At 44.3% G+C, this 18,296-nt stretch overlaps 1 protein-coding gene across 1 annotated transcript in view; it reads left to right on the forward strand.

Annotated features, from left to right (window-relative positions):
* The window catches only part of LOC126297570 (Down syndrome cell adhesion molecule-like protein Dscam2), a 647,360-nt gene that overhangs the window by 214,465 nt on the left and 414,599 nt on the right, over window positions 1–18,296 (forward strand). Inside the window, exon 6 of the mRNA XM_049988565.1 lies at window positions 16,474–16,626. Coding sequence (XP_049844522.1) covers window positions 16,474–16,626 — 153 coding nt within the window. The remainder of the gene's footprint in view (window positions 1–16,473; window positions 16,627–18,296) is intronic.

Raw genomic sequence — 18,296 nt, forward strand, 5'->3', positions numbered from 1 at the left:
CCATCTTGTAATCCATAGCAAAAACTGCGGTCTCACTGCACTTCAAAGGGGTCTAGTACATTCAACGGTGCAACTGGCTCATAGTACCCTTAGAGAAAGGTTGATTCATCCTGAGAGTGTCAGTAGTGTAAAAGGTTCTTAGGAACGTCATCCTATTGCTCATCCTAGTGTGAACTGTCGTTTTCGACCGCGAAACGTGATAAGATCAACTCCCCAAGGAAGAGGTGGTTTCATTGACGCCCTTTATGTCAGCCTCTGAGGCCTTTTCGTGCCGATTCCGAGCAGTGACTGGTCCGGAATATTCTCCTTGGTCACCCTTAAGAGAACCGTGTCGACCCCCCATGTCTACTGATAAACTCCAGTCCCCAGCATCAGAATCTTTCGACACCTCACTACCGTCTGCTGTCTGGTCATTTTTGCCTGATGAGTCCATTCTAGTGGCATTGATCTCGCTATCTAACGTAGTCACACTAGTAGAAAAACATAACTGGAAAAATGAAGCACAGTAATTTTCTGTTACACAAAACAGAACAGTAAGTCAAACTGTAACGCCGTATTGATTTCAACGCCGTGTTCAGAGCTGAGCAATACACTAGACATGCAGAGAATGAAATAACACAGAAATGAACTTATTCTGAAAATATATAGTAGACTGAATTCTGATTTAGCTTTGCTTTGACAAATTAGGGTGGGCTACTGTGGGAAAACTGGACGACATTTGTGTTACTAACTCAGTAGTATATCAGTATAATACCAGTGTTATGAACTGCCGACACTACATTCTATGAGTTCTGTTTCATTAGATAATTTCAGTAGATGCAAAGTTTGGACTGTCAGTCGCCGGCCGCCATGGCCGAGCCGTTCTAGGCCCTTCAGTCCGGAACCGTTTGACTGCTACGGTCGCAGGTTCGAATCATACCCCGGGCATGGATGTGTGTGGTGTCCTTAGGTTAGTTAGGTTTACGTAGTTCTAAGTTCTAGGGGACTGATGACCTCAGAAGTTGAGTCGCATAGTGCTGCGAGCCATTGTAATGATTTTGCACTGTCAGTCAGTTACATTCTGGCGTTTCAGTTGCACAAGAGATCTCAGCTCTGCATCTCACATACATCACACTGTGTGGGGCAAATAAGAGTGGCCTGGACGATTACATATGACTGGTCGTGAATTTGTGGAAGCATTAGCGGATGGAAAAACCTAAAGTTACTTCCAATGTGATGGAGCAACTGCCTGTACCGCCGGCCGACCCTAGGAGCAGATTAACACAATCTCCACGGCTGACAGAGTGGTTAGCAGAGGTCAGTCTGACTGGCCACCCACGTCATCTCATCTGCCGGTGTACGATTACTTTTCGTGGAGTCCTCAAGGCTAAGACGTATTGCAACAAACCTCATAATCTTCAAGAACTGCAGCAGGATATTTCGGATGAGACTTCAGAAATTCCAGCAGTCCAGCTTTGATGAGGCTCCATAAACTTGCTGAGCACGGCCCAGAAGTGCCAGGAGATGAATGGTGGTCACTTTCAGCGTCTGCTATAGTCAGCTTAGTGCTGTATTTCTTTTCCTGTGCTGTGTTTCTTTGTACCCTGGAACTCTGTTCCCCAGACCACTTTTATTTGCTCCATCCTGCAGATCTGGCCTTGTGTGTTTGGCATCACACCACCTTCAGACCACGTCGTGTTGACATGCAGCAGTGCTGTCCGTTGGCTATCCGATGAACTGCTTCAATAACCACCTTTTAGCTACTTGCGTTGTTACTAGGTGCTGCCCACTCCGTATGTGATATGGTATTAGTAGTACGCGCCTCTATATAGATTGTTTGCTCTGCACTCAGACGAGTAATAAATCTGCAATCCATGCTTCCTGCTCCGTGCCGTGCACAGCCAGTTTGGCAGGGAACAGTGAACAGTGAGAATACTGTTTCAAGTCACTCAGAATTGGTATGTCGGGACTTCTTCACTAAACCGTATCAGTCCCAGAGCACATTGGTATATTTCACTTCGAATGCTACGCAGTCACATAAATACAGGGACGAAGGTCAGATATCTTACAACCACGTGTCTAAATCCTTCGTAATCGGTCTTCCTGCGGCAGTTGTCCTCTTCATTCTTCCACTGTCAGCTTAAGACCTGGTCCTGCAGTGTTAATTAGTTGTGACAGATTGGGGAAACACACAATAAGATCCAAATTTATCTGGTACGATCCAATACAAGGGTTATTCGTACAGTAAGGTCCGATTGGTCGCGATGTGGAGACCACTGTGAAAATCCAATGAAGCTTTGCGCAGATGTGTTGGGCAGTGTCTCTAGTATGCCTGTCGATCGCATTACGTGGCTGTTTTCTGTTATGAACGCACAGTGAGCAAGTAAAGATGCCTAGAACAATAGTGTCTCCCGTGAAATACGAGGGCCTGGTGAGAAATTTTGCCTGAAGCTATGCACCCCACACAACATAGCTGTCATGAGTTACCTTCTTCAAGATAATTTTCAGCCGCATTCTGTAGGGGCAATTAAGAAACACCTGTAGCGTTTTCTATCGGAAGTGTCTGATTACCCACGATACAGCCCGTGAATGGCTCCCTCTTGGTTTTGTCTCTGCTCACATGAACCGCTGGCTATGAAGACAACGTTTTGACACAGACAATGAGCTGTAAACCAGCGCAGAGAATTGGCAGAAAGCACTGGCGGATGCGTTCTATGATGAGGCTATTGGAAAGTTGGACAACACTACGACAAATGTTTTAGTCGGATCAGTCACTACGTATAAAAGTGTCTGGAAGTTGGAGGTAAGTGTTGCAAATAAAACTTTTTCATTTTCACATTTGTCTCCATTCCGCACCTGATAGGAATTTATATTCCGACGAGCCCTCTTATATTTCGTCATTAAATAAATGCAAATTTAGACGGCAACTTTCACAAATAATATCAGAACTTTGGACATACTCATTTACTGTCACTTTAGTCATACAGCCAGTTGGAGTGTAATGAAGACTATTGTCAATAGGTTTATCACTCAGCACAGAGTCTTGAAGTTCAAACACATGAAATCCACTGTTGAAACAGGCCACTGCAAGTTAAAAACAAGTGACACACTGCTTGCTATAGTATAACCCCGTTCTTGTGGCGTTATTAGTTATTTTCTCGGGCGTATGTGTGACCGATCGTGATGCAGCTGTTTGAAGATCTGGCTGTGCAACATCTGAAAGAAAAATGCTTGCTCTCGTCGTAATTGGTCAAACCGCTTGTACGTCTCTCTCACATATAGGAAATTGTCCAGTACGTGTTATTTGTCCTGTAACCATAGCCATTCTGTTGACTGCTGTTCTCGTAACACGACACACGACTTCGAAACTATCACTCTCAAATAAATCATCAATATTAAAGTGGCGATTCATATGAAAACACTACTTCCATGACAAGACTGTAAATACTTAGACAAAATACTTTGAGTTGCGTTCTGCAGCCATGGCATAATACAAACACACCATGTAAGCTAAGCCACCACTCCTCTACAGTCGCTCTCCGCAGAGAGGCAAGTTTCTGCATAGGCGTGCTGGTTAGGCAGCGGTACTACGATACGCTTACAAAACACTCTCTCTCTCTCTCTCTCTCTCTCTCTCTCTCTCTCTCACACACACACACACACACACACACACACACACACACACATACACACTACATTTACGGGGTGAGTCACGTAAGACTTAACACCTCATTTATTTCACGAACAGTTACACATACCGAAACGCGGTTTTCGGCAAATAAAAGACCGTCGATGGGCACGTTTTTTTTATGTGTTCTTAGTGCAGGTATCAACGAACATAGCGAAGCAAGTACGCTTTTTTTAAAGGGACCCGTATACTTTTTATAACTGCACTCAGCAGTACTTGATAAGATAACTACAGCGATACAGTTTTTGTTAGTATTGACGGTGAAACGTGTCGCAAAAAAAAATTAGAGAAATTTCCTAAAATTTGAAGGTACGGTGGCCGGGATCTTATTAGCGGTGCCAACACGGCCAAGCAGAGCTCTTGTGCTACGTTGTGTCAGAATGTCAACACATTTACCTATTCACTTGTCTGCACTGCTGGCCGCTTATTACTGCTTCAACATTCGTTACTTGCACACACACACCAATGAGGAGCAGTTGGATATACTATTTTTTTATAAAAATGGTTCAAATGGCGCTGAGCACTATGGGACTTAACTTCTAACGTCATCAGTCCCCTAGAACTTAGAACTACTTAAACGTAACTAACCTAAGGACATCACACACATCCATGCCAGAGGCACGATTCGAAACTGCGACCGTAGCGATCGCGCGGTTCCAGACTGTATCGCCTACAACCGTACTATTTTTATATGTTGTTGTCGTTGTTGTTGTTGTGGCCTTCAGTTCAGAGACTGAGCCGGCCTCTGTGTCCGAGCGGTTCTAGGCGCTTCAGTCCGGAACCGCCAAGCTGCTACGGTCGCATTTTTGAATCCTGCCTTGGGCATGGATGTGTGTGATGTCCTTAGGTTAGTTAGGCTTAAGAAGTTCTAAGTCTAGAGGACTGATGACCTCAGACGTTAAGTCCCACAATGCTTAGAGCCAGTTTTGAACCAGAGACTGGTTTGATGGAGCTCTCGATGCTACTCTATAATGTGCAAGGTTTCTTCATCTCCCAGTACCTATTGCAAACTACATCCTTCTGAATGTGCTTAATGCATTTATCTCTAGGTATCCCTCTACAATCTTTACCCTCCACGCTGCCCTCCAATACTAAATTGGTGGTCCCATGATGCCTCAGAACACGTCCTACCAACCGATCCCTACTTGTAGTCAAGATGTGCCACAAATTTCTCTTCTCCTCAATTCTATTCAGTATCTCCTCATTAGTTATGAGATCTACCCATCTAATCTTCAGCATTATTCTGTAGAACCACATTTCGAAAGCTTCTATTCTCTTCTTGTCTAAACTGTTTATCGCCCACTTTTCACTTCCATACATGGCCACACTTCATACAAATACTTTCAGAAACGACTTCCTGACACTTAAATCTACACTCGATGTTAACAAATTTCTCTTATTCAGAAACGCTTTCCTTGTCATTGCCAGTCTACATTTCATATCCTCTCTACTTCGACCATCATCAGTTATTTTGCTCCCCAAATAACAAGTCTCCTTTACTACTTTAAGGGTCTCATTTCCTAATCTAATTCCCTCAACATCACCCGACTTAATTCGACTACATTCCATTATTCTCGTTTTGCTTTTATTGATGTTCATCTTATATCCTCCTTTCAATACACTGTCCAATCCGTTCAGCTGCTCTTCCAGGTTCTTTGCTCTCTCTGACAGAATTACAATGTCATCCGCAAAAATCAAAGTTTTTATTTCTTCTCCATGGATTTTAATTCCTGCTCCGAATTTTTCTTTTGTTTCCTTTACTGCTTGCTCAATATACAGATTGAATAACATTGGGGATAGGCTAAACACCTGTCCCACTCCCTTCATAACCATTCCTTCCCTTTTATGGCCCTCGACTCTTATAACTGCCATCTGGATTCTGTACAAATTGTAAATAGACTTTCGCTCCCAGTCTTTCACCCCTGCCACCTTCAGAATTGAAAGACAGTATTCCAGTCAACATTGTCAAAAGCTTTCTCTAAGTCTACAAATGCTAGAAACGTAGGTTTGCCTTTCCTTAATCTATCCTCTAAGACAAGTCTTAGGGTCAGTTTTGCCTCATGTGTTCCAACATTTCTACGGAATCCAAACTGATCTTTCCCGAGGTCGGCTTCTACCAGTTTTTCCATTCGTCTATAAAGAATTCGTGTTAGTATTTTGCAGCTGTGACTTATTAAACTGATAGTTCTGTAATTTTCACATCTGCCAACACCTACTTTCTTTGGGATTGGAATTATTATATTCTTCTTGTAGACTGAGGGTATTACGCCTGTCTCATACATCTTGCTCACCAGTTGGTAGAGTTTTGTCAGGGCTGGCTCTCCCAAGGCTATCAGTAGTTCTAACGGAATGTTGTCCACTCCCGGGGCCTTGTTTCGACTTAGGTCTTTCAATGCTCTGTCAAACTGTTCAAGCAGTATCATATCTCCCATTTCATCTTCGTCTAGGTCCTCTTCCATCTCCATAATATTGTCCCCAAGTACATAGCCCTCGTGTAGACCCTCTATATACTCCTTCCACCTTTCTGCTTTCCCTTTATTGTTTAGAACTGGGTTTTCATGTGAGCTCTTTATATTCATCCAAGTGGTTCTCCTTTTTCCAAAGGTCTCTTTAATTTTCCTGTAGGCAGTATCTATTTTACCCCTAGTGAGATAAGCCTCTACATCCTTACATTTGTGCTCTAGCCATCCCTGCTAAGCCATTTTGCACTTCCTATCGCTCTCACTTTTGAGACGTTTGTATTCCTTTTTGCCTGCTTCATTTATTTCATTTTTATATTTTCTCCTTTCATCAATTAACTTCAATACTTCTTCTGTTATCCAAGGATTTCTACTAGCCCTCGTCTTTTTACCTACTTGATCGTCTGCTGCCTTCACTACTTCATCTCTTAAAGCCACCCATTCTTCTTCTACTGTACTTCTTTCCCCCGTTCTCGTCAAACGTTTCCTAATTCTCTCTCTGAAAATCTCCACAACGTCTAGTTCTTTCAGTTTCTCCAGGTTCCTTCTCCTTAAATTCCTACCTCTTTGCAGTAATTTTAGTTTTAATTTACAGTTCATAACCAATAGATTGTGGTCAGAGTCCACATCTGCCCCTTGAAATGTCTTACTGCTTAAAACCTGGTTCCTAAATCTCTGTCGTACCATTATACAATCTATCTGAAACCTTCCAGTGTTTCCAGGCTTCCTCCATGTATTCAACCTTCTTTCATGATTCTTGAACCAAGTGTTAGCTATGATGAAGTTACCTCTGTACAAAATCCTACCAGGTGGCTTCTTCTTCCATTCCTTGACCCCATTCCATATTCACATAGTACGTTTCCTTCTCTTCCTTTTCCTACTATCAAATTCTAGTCGCTCTTGACTATTAAATTTTCGTCTCTCTTCACTATCTGAATAATTTCTTATATCTCATCATACCTTTCATCAATCTCTTTGACATATAAACTTGAACTACTGCGGTAGGCGTGGGCTTCGTGTCTATCTTGGCTACAATAATGCGTTCACTATGCTGTCTGTAGTAGCTTACCCGCAAACCTAATTGTTTATTCGTTATTAATCCTACTTCTTCATTACCCCTGTTTGATTTTGTACTTATAACCCTATATTCACCTGACCGGAGGTCGTGTTCCTCCTGACACTGAACTTCACTAATTCATATATCTAACTTTAACCTATCCATTTTCCTTTTTAAATTTTCTAACCTACCTGACCGATTAAGGAATCCGACATTCCACGCTCCGAACGCCAGTTTTCATTCTCCTCATGACGACGTCCTCTTGAGTAGTCCCCGCCTGGATATCCGAATGGGGGACTATTTATCTCCGTCATCATTTAACCATACAGTAAAGCTGCATGCCCTTGGGAAAATGTACGGCTCTAGTTTCCCCTTGCTTTCAGCCGTTCGCAGTACCAGCACAGCAAGGCCATTTTGGCTAATGTTATAAGGCCAGATCATTCAATCATCCAGAATGTTGCCCCTGCAGCTACTGAAAAGGCTGCTGCCCCTCTTCAGGGACCACACGTTTGTCTGGCCTCTCAATAGATACCCCTCCGTTGTGGTTTCACCTACCGTCGCAGAGGCACGCAAGCCTCCCCACCAACGGCAAGGTCCATGGTTCATGAGGGAAAGATTTGTATATGATGAATGTACTGTTTTTAAGGCATATTTCTATACGGTTAATTTAAAATACATGCCTTAAAAATAGTACAGCGGATCGCCAATGTCGGACGCGCCAGGCAACTGCAAGAATAATTAAGTTGCTAGTGAGGACAGGTTGCTTGAACGTTAGAGAGAGGACAAGAAAAGAGACTGCAACTGACAGAGAAAACGAAGAAGCTATTCTGGCTTCGACGCTGATGAGTCTGCAACGGTCGAGACATATTGCCAAGGAATGTGGAACCATCTAGATTAGCGTCATTAACATCCTGCATGGATAAAATTTCCATCCCTATCATCTGTCACTACATCAGGCGCTAGACGACGATGATTTCGAACGTCGTACAGAATTTTGTCGGTTTGTCCTTCAACAACTGAGAGACGACCCTACGCTTTTCCAACGTGAGCTCTTCACCGATGGAGCAACGTTTACTAACCACGATAATGTAAATTTGCATAACATGCACTACTGGCCAGCAGCCAATCCACACCGGTGAGACGCCCTGCTAAACCCGCGGGACAGGACAGGTAGTTGGAATTGTGGAAAGGGGCCAAAATGAGCGGCTGTCAGTTACACTTGAACTCATATAACTTTATTTATTTGACCAAACATTACGGTACAAATTCTTTAATATAGTTATCAGCTGAATACACCACACTATCTTATGCCTTAAGGACACAACCACATTCATTTAAAAAAACGCTTAAATCCATTAACTCAAAATTCATGAAATATGATTTAAGACTCAAGATAAAATTGAATAAAACAACACAAGTCTGAAGGCCTTACCTTTAATTAGGTTGAAGGCCCCAAACAGTCTGGTGCTCGAAAGAGAAAGATACTTAATATAAAAACGCCTGAAGGCCCCATGACTTAAAACTCAAGGTACAATAATATTTAGTAGGCAGAATGTCCAAGGCTTTATCTTTAAACAGTGCTTTAATCAGGCTGAAGGCCCAAACAATCTAACACTTGAAAAGGAAGGAATTTTAAAGCGGCTGAAGGCCACTATAAACAATTCAACTTTAATTTCAAAACCATCGGCTATGAACCATACCAATACACACAACAGAAAATAAGAAAAGGCAGTTCAGCTAACGGCGCTCAGAAGTTTCGGGGGTCGGCCAGCACTTGAAATACTAACGTTCACTTAGGTGAGGCAGGCAGACAGCCCAACCATTCTCGATCCGACGACAACCCAACCAACAGAGAGTCAACGGACCCACCGACAAGGTGACTTGCGCTCCATTCGAGCAGCACACAACCGGGAGTTCAATGCATGGCATGGACGCTCACAACCAAGCACACATTAAGCTGTCGAACTACACACTGTGCTGGACAGCAACAACACATTGAGGAAAGGACACTGCCTAAATTTACGTCAACAGCCAGGGCAGGTAACCAGAACGTTAACGGCCACAAGGCAGAAAATTCCGCTGGTGCACTTCAATTGCAAATAACCAAATACAGTTAGACTCCACCGGCCGGTGGCTAAACCTTCGCCAACTCGGACACGCACGTTCTTGCTCGCGGGAATGTCCCAACATCCAACAACGAGAACCAAATGGCACAATGTGAACAGTCTTGACTTGCTGGTAAATTAAATCCGAACTCAACTTTCGTGTCCAGGGTCGGTGAGTCACGGACCTCGTAGCATCCTCGCTACTCCACGCCAACCGACTGACTGCCACACATCAACACGGAGACAGCACTAAAATAACTGAGCAGTCGACATCACGAGCTACACACAGTTTGACGAGCACTTGCACGAAGGAGTAGACAATACTAACGGCAGCGACTGTACAATAACAAGGACGAATCACGAGTCGGGACGCGCAGGCAACCCATAAGCCAGGGCCGACCAAACGCTGCACAGTGTCCAGACGTGCGGAAGTGCTGCACATGTGCGCACGTGTACGACAGCGACATCTGTTATTAGACATGTCTCCTAAATGGACGGCGGCGGCCCCACTTCCCTGTGGAACAAGCAAGAGCGCAACATATCCAGTCTCGTTTACCCCTGGTGACCGTAAACTTAACAGCGAAGTACTGAGAAATGGCAGGTACTGTGAAAAAGCAAAGGACGGGAGATCTATGTTTCAGTCGTTTAAAAATGACTGGGAACTGTAATTCTTTTTGTAGCCGTTGGTGAAAACTCACAGTGTTTGCTGTGCCGCCGAATCCAGTGAAAGTTTTCAATTGAAAGACATTACAATACATATCACAAAGACGAGTGTAGTGCACTCAACAGTGAAGAACGGCAAGCAAAATTAAATGTCTTTAAGAAACTGTATGAGACACGTCAACTCGATTTTACTGTATATCAAAGTAACTGATACTTCTTGAACTCTTAGTATATTGTGTTACATTTAAGTCTGTTTTACTGTACTCTGTACAATGTACTGTTTTCAATTTTCCTGAATGACAACCACACTAAATCTTCACTGCGAGCAAGTTTTAAAATCGCATTAAGAATTGCACAATCTGGGAAACCCTTTTCCGGAGGGGAGTTTGTGAAAGGGTGTCTGACTGATGCTGCAGAACTTGTGTGTGCCCCGAACGTCAGCAGGTTTCAAGAAATCAGTCTATCCAAACAAACAGTGACAAGACGTATCAGTGCTACGGCCGGCGATCTGCACAGGCAGCTAATAAATAAGGCTAAATACTTTCTTGCTTTCTCTCTTGCCCTCGATGAAGCAACATATCTTAGAGATACAGCCCAGGTTGTTATATACAAACGAGGTCTCGATGACGCACTTTGTGTAACAGAAGAGCGACATCTGTGCGTAGAAACATGCACTATCTGAACGCTGACGGCTGCGGCGTGCATTCTGTGACCCGGAAGTTGCACATGTGCAAGAGCACCGCACGCGTGCAGAATTTCTGGCCGGCGATCGCCGGCCAACATACTTGTCGTCCGACAAGACGACCGACCAACGACCAACCAAGGTGTTCCACACTAAATTGATATGTATCGGCAACCGTCGGACGAGTCATGGCTGTCTGGACCTCACTGCAGCCGCGCCCCGACTGAACTTCTGCCGTGTCCCAACTCAAACACTGCCAGGTCTGAACTGCACTGCTAGCGCCTCACAACTCACTGGCAGATCCGAACTAACTCTCAACACAAGACAACTGGGAACTAATAGCAGTCATCAAAGATAATAATCCAGGGCTTTTATCGATAAGCACCGCTGCTGCCGCTCACGGGCAGGCAAGGCGGCAACTCAATGACACGATTAATGGCAATTAACGTAACGAGGGGGTAGTACTGTAAAAACAGGATGTCAAATGAGATATGGCACGAACGCGAACCACGCACGGCTCAACCGGCTTCGTCAGGTGCAACATCAACGGCCGTGGAGCGCAAACGTACGGTGCGGCATCATAGGAAATTACAGTGTGGGACATTACTTCATCTCAGGCGTTCTAAATGGACATTCGTACGCACACTTTCTGAGTAACATTCTGCCGGTTCTTCTAGAAGAGGTATGTGGCTGCAACACCGCGGTTGTCCAGCACGCTCGTACCGTGCGGCAACGCAGATACTGAATGAGAACATTCCTGGACGTTGGATTGGACGAAATTCTGTTATCAAATGACCTGCGACGTTCCCGGATTTGGATCTTCTCGATTTATTTCTTTACGGAGCAGTCAAAGATGCAGTCTATAACGAAGCCCCAAGTACGCCAGACGATGTGTGACGTCGAATCACCAGTGCATACTCTACCATATCATCCACTGCAATTAGATCTGTTCGTCGTTCTTTCGAACGGCGATTGAAAATATGCTTAAATGCTTAAATGAAGGCTACAGTTTTTTTTTTTTTCGAAGACAAAATTTATGTTATTTGTCTGGCTTCCAAGTCATTGTTAGTAAATTATTTTATTTCATTTACGTGTGTACGACGTTACATTGTAATGACAAATAAATCAACAGCGTGTATGGAACGTAACTCGTAATACCGTCATTACGCCCTTGCGGTCAACATGAAACGAGGTTTCGTTAAGAAGAGCATTTATTTTGCGGCGAACAGGTCGTCGCTAAAATACTTTCAATAAAATGTTTATTCTGCGAATGTACAGGAGATAGGCACAATAATGGGAACACCTGTACTTACTTGGTTCAAATGGCTCTGAGCACTAGGCGACTTAACGTCTGAGGTCATCAGTCGCCTAGAACTTAGAACTAGTTAAACCTAACTAACCTAAGGACATCACACACATCCATGCCCGAGGCTGTACTTACTTGGGAATGGTTTATTAATAAGGGGTTGGACCCCCATTTGCACGTAATACAGTCTCCAGAAGAATGTTATACCACTATTCAATCAAAACCTCATCTAACTCCTGTAGCGACGAGGGAGGCGGAAATCTGCCCTGGGGTCTGCTCTCCAATACACCCACAGAGGTTCGATAATCTTCAAGTCAGGGGAATGTGCTGGCCACAGAAGACGCTGCTGTTCAGTTGCATGCTCCTCATATCACGATTGTACTGTCCTGTCTGTGTGAATGGGTACATTACCGTCCTGAAATATGGCATCATTGTTGGCGAATAAGATTTGAATCACGGGGTGCACCTGATCACCTAAAATGTTCGCATAATCATTAACTGTAACAATTCCTTTGAGAGTAATGATGGGACAAGCAGAATACTAGGATATGGCTGCCCACTCCATCACAATATGCTTGACCGTTGAAACCTAGCAGTCAGGATTGTACGCTTTTTTCCGCATTCCCCAGACGTAAACCCAGCGCTATGTTGGAAATAACGAAAACGTTGACTCGTAGGACGTTTTTACACTGATCAACCGTCCAGGATTTATGCTTCTGAGATCATGTTTTACACTTCTTTGCGTTGGTTCTCGTGACGAATGGTTTCGTTGTAGCAGCTCGTCATATTCGCTTTATGGCGTTCTCGGCTTACAGTGTCGATAGCTACTGGGTCCAAAAGATGGCTATTGAGTCTTTCAATCACTTTTGCCGCCGCCGTAGTTTTGTGCTGTTTTGACACAATTCGTGTTAGCGCACGACGATCTCTGCCATTTAGTTTTGATTTTCTCGCACTATTACGTTTACACGATGATGTCTTTCCCTGTCTTATTTAGGCTGTCATGACTGTTGAAACAGTGGCTCTTCAACCATTCAACAAGTTGGCTGTCTTGGTTACAAGTGCTTCAGCTAATCTGACCCCCACAATCTGCCCTCTTTGGAATTCTGTTAGGTATTTCATTGCACGTCGACCTCGGCCTCTGAATGCAAATGCGAAGTGTCCACTACTCGTGGATAACCTATACTGATGCCTACTCCGTACTGAACACGCACAGTGCAGCACTACACGTGTCTTACCCGCGTCGTTGACCGTCAAACACAACCATCCCATTACTATGACGTTCGCATTATTTTGCCGTCCGACCTGTTACTGCTCCTCTTAAGATATACTGGAAATGTTTGTTGATGATATTCGTGCTCCGACCAGTTAGCGGTAATACTGTCTGATGAGGAACATTACATTAAAAAAAGTCTGTCCTGCCGCACTGTATTCACGCCGAGTGCGTATCAGTGATACCGACCAGTTCAAATAATTACATGCTCCCCGGCGTGTGCGAGCACAGCTACCCGTAGTTGAACACCAATGGCTATCCTTGTAATAATTATGGTTCAAATGGCTCTGAGCACCATGGGACTTAATATCTGAGGTCATCAGTCCCCTAGAACTTACAACTACTTAAACCTAACTAACCCAAGGACATCACACACATCCATGCCCGAGGCAGGATTCGAACCTGCGACCGCAGCAGCAGCGCGGTTCCGGACTGCAGCGCCTAGAACCGCAAGGCCACCGCGGCCGGCGTACTAATTACGGCTACAGTCCACGTACGGCAATAGTTTCTCCACTAAATTTTTCAGTTTACGTAAGCTTAATAGTTCGAGTCGGTACAATAACTGTCTAACGCGGCAAGGAATATTTATGCATGCTGCACTCTGTTATTAATCTAAGTCGTCGAACAGTAAAGTATTTCATAAAAACACACTATTAAATGGGTTGAAAGAAATGTCACACAATAAATCCACTTTATGCTGGTTTATTCTATACAATTCACGTCCTTTTATTGCATTACGGAAGTAACTTTTCCCTAAGCTGGGTGGAATTAGTTACGTTTCCAACAAAGAGTTTGTAACAAGATCCAGATTTCATTTGCTACTTTAACGAGACTTCAGTACTTTCTCACAATTCAATACGAATGTTCACTTCCTATGTCGGTAAACTGCTAACAGACTATTACTTTGTTAAGTCTTCCCTGTGTGATAATCAATTTAAGAAAAGTTCGGATCTTTTCCTTCCTTGGCTTTACGTAATGATATATTCGGGGTTGCTGATCTACCTATATCAAGTTAAATCATTCCTAGCAGATCTCAAAATTTCCAAAAATGCACAAAAACAATCTCGTCGCGCCTACGTACAAGAGCATACGTTGAGATGCGGCCTGATCCAGCAAGCACTAGCAAGTCATTAACAATGTATGACTTTTTTCTTCTGTATTATGCATCGTCCTCAAAAAATACTCACAATGATTACTCGCTCTATTCCGTGACCTATAAGTACACTACTTTTATTTTAATTGGGAACTAATGGATTCTATTTCTTTACTTTCCCTTCTTAAAACATTAAGTCACTTGATACTGTGTTTCTTTTCTGTATATACTTGCTACTATTCAAGTGATTCTATTCCAGTGGGACTTGATATCTGGATCTTGGATTCTGGGACTTTTATTGGGTTTCGGGAACTATTTTGTATTTTCAGTTTTGCGTCCAAAGGAAGCGGTGTTACAGACGGCATGTTCGTTACATCTAAGAAGCACGCAGCCACTTACAGGAAAAGAGAGGGCAAACCTTCCTTCTAACATTCAGACATTGAATACAACAGTTGCTTTTTCCAACGTACGGGGGTGAGTCAAATGAAAACTTTAAATATTTTTTAAAATATTATTTATTGTGCAGAAGTGCTACAAAGCTGAATCACTTTTCAACTTAATCTCCCCCACGCTCAATGCAAGTCCTCCAACGCTTACAAAGTGCATAAATTCCTCTAGAAAAAATTTTTTGGTAGTCCGCGCAACCACTCATGCACCGCGTTGCGTACCTCTTCGTCAGAACGGAACTTCTTTCCTCCCATTGCGTCTTTGAGTGGTCCAAACATATTGAAATCACTTGTGGCAAGGTCTCGTGAGTATGGTGGATGAGGAAGACACTCAAAATGCAGGTCTGTGCTTGTTACAACTGTTGTACGGGTTGCATTGTCATGTTGCAAAAGGACACCTGCTGACAGGAATCCACGACGCTTTGATTTGATTGCAGGCCGCAGAAGATTTTTTAGGAGATCTGTGTATGATGCACTGGTGACAGTGGTCCCTCTAGGCATGTAATGCTCCAAAATGACGCCCATTTTCATCCCAAAAGAGAGTCAGTATAACCTTCCTTGCTGAAGGTTCTGTTGGAAACTTCTTTGGTTTTGGTGAGGGATGGCGCTATTCCTTGCTCGCTTTCTTCGTTTCCGGTTGGTGGAAGTGAGACCAGGTTTCGTCCCCAGTAACGATTCTTGGAAGGAAGCCATCAACTTTCCGTTCAAAGCGTCGAAGTAGTTCTTCACAAGAATCAACACGTCGTTCTCTCATTTCAGGAGTCATCTGCCGTGGCACCCATCTTGCAGGCACTTTGTGAAACTGGAGCACATCACCCACGACTAACCTGTAAACATGCTGCAATGTCATTCAGTGTCACTCGGCGGTTTTCCTTCACTATGGCTTCAACTGCCTCAGTGTTCTGTTGAGTCACAACTCATTGTGCCTGACCTGGACGAGGAGCATCTTCCACTTAAGTCATACGATTTGCGAACTTTCTTCTCCATTCGTAGAGTTGCTGCTGTGATAAACATGAATCATCGTTCTGGACCTTCATTCGTCGATGAATTTCAATACGTTTCACACCTTCACTCCGCAAAAACCGAATAACATAACGCTGTTCTTCAAAAATGGTTCAAATGGCTCTGAGAACTATGAGACTTAACATCGGAGGTCATCAGTCCCCTAGAACGTAGAACTACTTAAACCTAACTAACCTAAGGACATCACACACATCCATGCCCGAGGCAGGACTCGAACCTGCGATCGTAGCGGTCGCGCGGTTCCAGACTGTAGCGCCTAGAACCGCTCGGCCACTTCGGCCGGCGCTGTTCTTCTCTGGTGCAAGTCGCAAGTGGGGTGGCTACCTCTATACTGCGACGGTATGTATGCATCTGCGCTATGCTGTCACCTTCAGGCCATTGTGCACGTTGTTTGTAGCACGCTTACCAACTTACAGGATAACGGCGCGAAATTTCGATTTGTTCTTACAAATTTAAGGTTTTCATTTGACTCATCCTCGTATAAGAACTTGTCAGTTTTTTAAGAAAGAGCAGCGATTTCTTTGTTTCAGGTAACGTACATGTGGGAGGACGCTCAAATGTGAAATAGTTTTCCTAGGCCCGTTGTGATACGCTAGATTCCAGCCTGTGTCGTATTTCCATGTGCAACACTGATTGAGACTCCGTTCAGAGTTATGAGTAACCTCAGATAGCACAGTCACTAAAAGAAGTGTCCCATTGCAGGTGGCGGCCGCTTCGTGGTGACGAGCACCGGCGACCTGCTGGTGAGGCGGGCCACGGCGTCGGACGCCTCCTCCCGCTACAGCTGCCTCACGCTGCACGCACTCACCGGGGAGCGGCGCAGGAGCGCCCCGGCGCAGCTGCTCACCGTCACAGGTACAGTCGCTTTCTCAACACCTGCTGTAGCCAATGACTTACTCCAGTTCAGCCTCGTCAAAAGTTAAAACAACTGACTACACGGGCTGGACAAATCTATGGAAACACCGCGAAAAGTTCATACTTGAACATAAATGCAAAAGTTAGGCAAATGTGTACACTATGTGATCAAAAGTATCCGGACACCCCCAAAAACATACGTTTTTCATATTACGTGCATTTTGCTGCCACCTACTGCCAGGTACTCCAAAACAGCGACCTCAGTACTGATTAGACATCGTGAGAGAACAGAATGGGGCGCTAAGCGCAACTCGCGGACTTCGAACGTGGTCAGGCGATTGGATGTCACACGTCTGCAAGCGAGATTTCCACGCTCGTAAACATACCTAGGTCCACTCTTTGCGATGTGATAGTGAAAAGGAAACGTGAAGGAACATGTACAGCACAAATGAGTACAGGCCGACCTCGTCTGTTGACTGACAGAGACCGCCGACAGTTGAAGAGGGTCGTAATGCGTAATAGGCAGACATCTATCCAGACCATCACGCAGGAATTACAAACTGCATCAGGATGGACTGCAAATACTGCGATAGTCAGGCGGGAGGTGAGAAAACTTGGATTTCATGGTCGAGCGGCTGCTCATAATCCACACAGCATGCCGGTTCTACATCTACACCCCTACTCCGCAAGCCACCTGACGGTGTGTGGCGGATGGTACCTTGAGTACCTCTATCGGTTCTCCCTTCCATTCCACTCTAGTACTGTTCGTGGAAAAGAAGGATTGTCGATATGCCTCTGTGTGGGTTCTAATCTCTGATTTTATCCTCGTGGTCTCTTGGCGAGATATACGTAGGGGGGAATAATATACTGCTTGACTCCTCGGTGAAGGTATGTTCTCGATACTCCACCAAAAGCCCGTACCGAGCTACTGAGCGTCTCTCTTTCAGAGTCTTCCACTGGAGTTTATCTACCATCTCCGTAACGATTTCGCGATTACTAAATGATCGTGTAACGAAGCGCGCTGCTCTCCATTGGATCTTCTCTCTCCCTTCTATCAACCCTATCTGGTACGGATCCCACACCGGTGAGCAGTATTCAAGCAGTGAGCGAACAAATGTACTCTAACCTACTTCCTATGTTTTCGGACTGCATTTTCTTAGGATTCTTCCAATGAATCGCAGTCTGGCATCTGCTTTACCGACGATTAATTTTATATCTTCATTCCATTTTAAATCTCTCCTAATGCCTACTCCCAGATCATTTATGCGCATTGCGCTTCTCTACATTGAGATTTAATTGCCATTCCCTGCACCATGCCTCAATTCGTAGCACATCCAGCTGCATTTCAGTACAATTTTCCATCGTTAGAACCTATCGATATACTACAGCATCATCCACAAAACGCCTCAGTGAATTTCCGATGTTATCCACAGTGCCAAACGACGCCTCACTTGGTGTAAGGAGCGTAAATATTGAACCACTGAACAGTGAAAAACGTTGTGTGGAGTGACGAGTCACAGTACACAATGTGGCGATCCCATGGCGAGTGTGGGCATGAAGAATGTCCGGTAAGCGTCATCTGCCAGCGTGTGTAGTGTCAACAGTAAACTTCGGAGGCGGTGTTGTTATGGTGTCGTCGTGATTTTCATGGAGGGGGGCCTGCACCCCTT

This window comes from Schistocerca gregaria, chromosome 1 (assembly GCF_023897955.1).
Source record: "Schistocerca gregaria isolate iqSchGreg1 chromosome 1, iqSchGreg1.2, whole genome shotgun sequence".
NCBI lineage: Eukaryota > Metazoa > Arthropoda > Insecta > Orthoptera > Acrididae > Schistocerca > Schistocerca gregaria.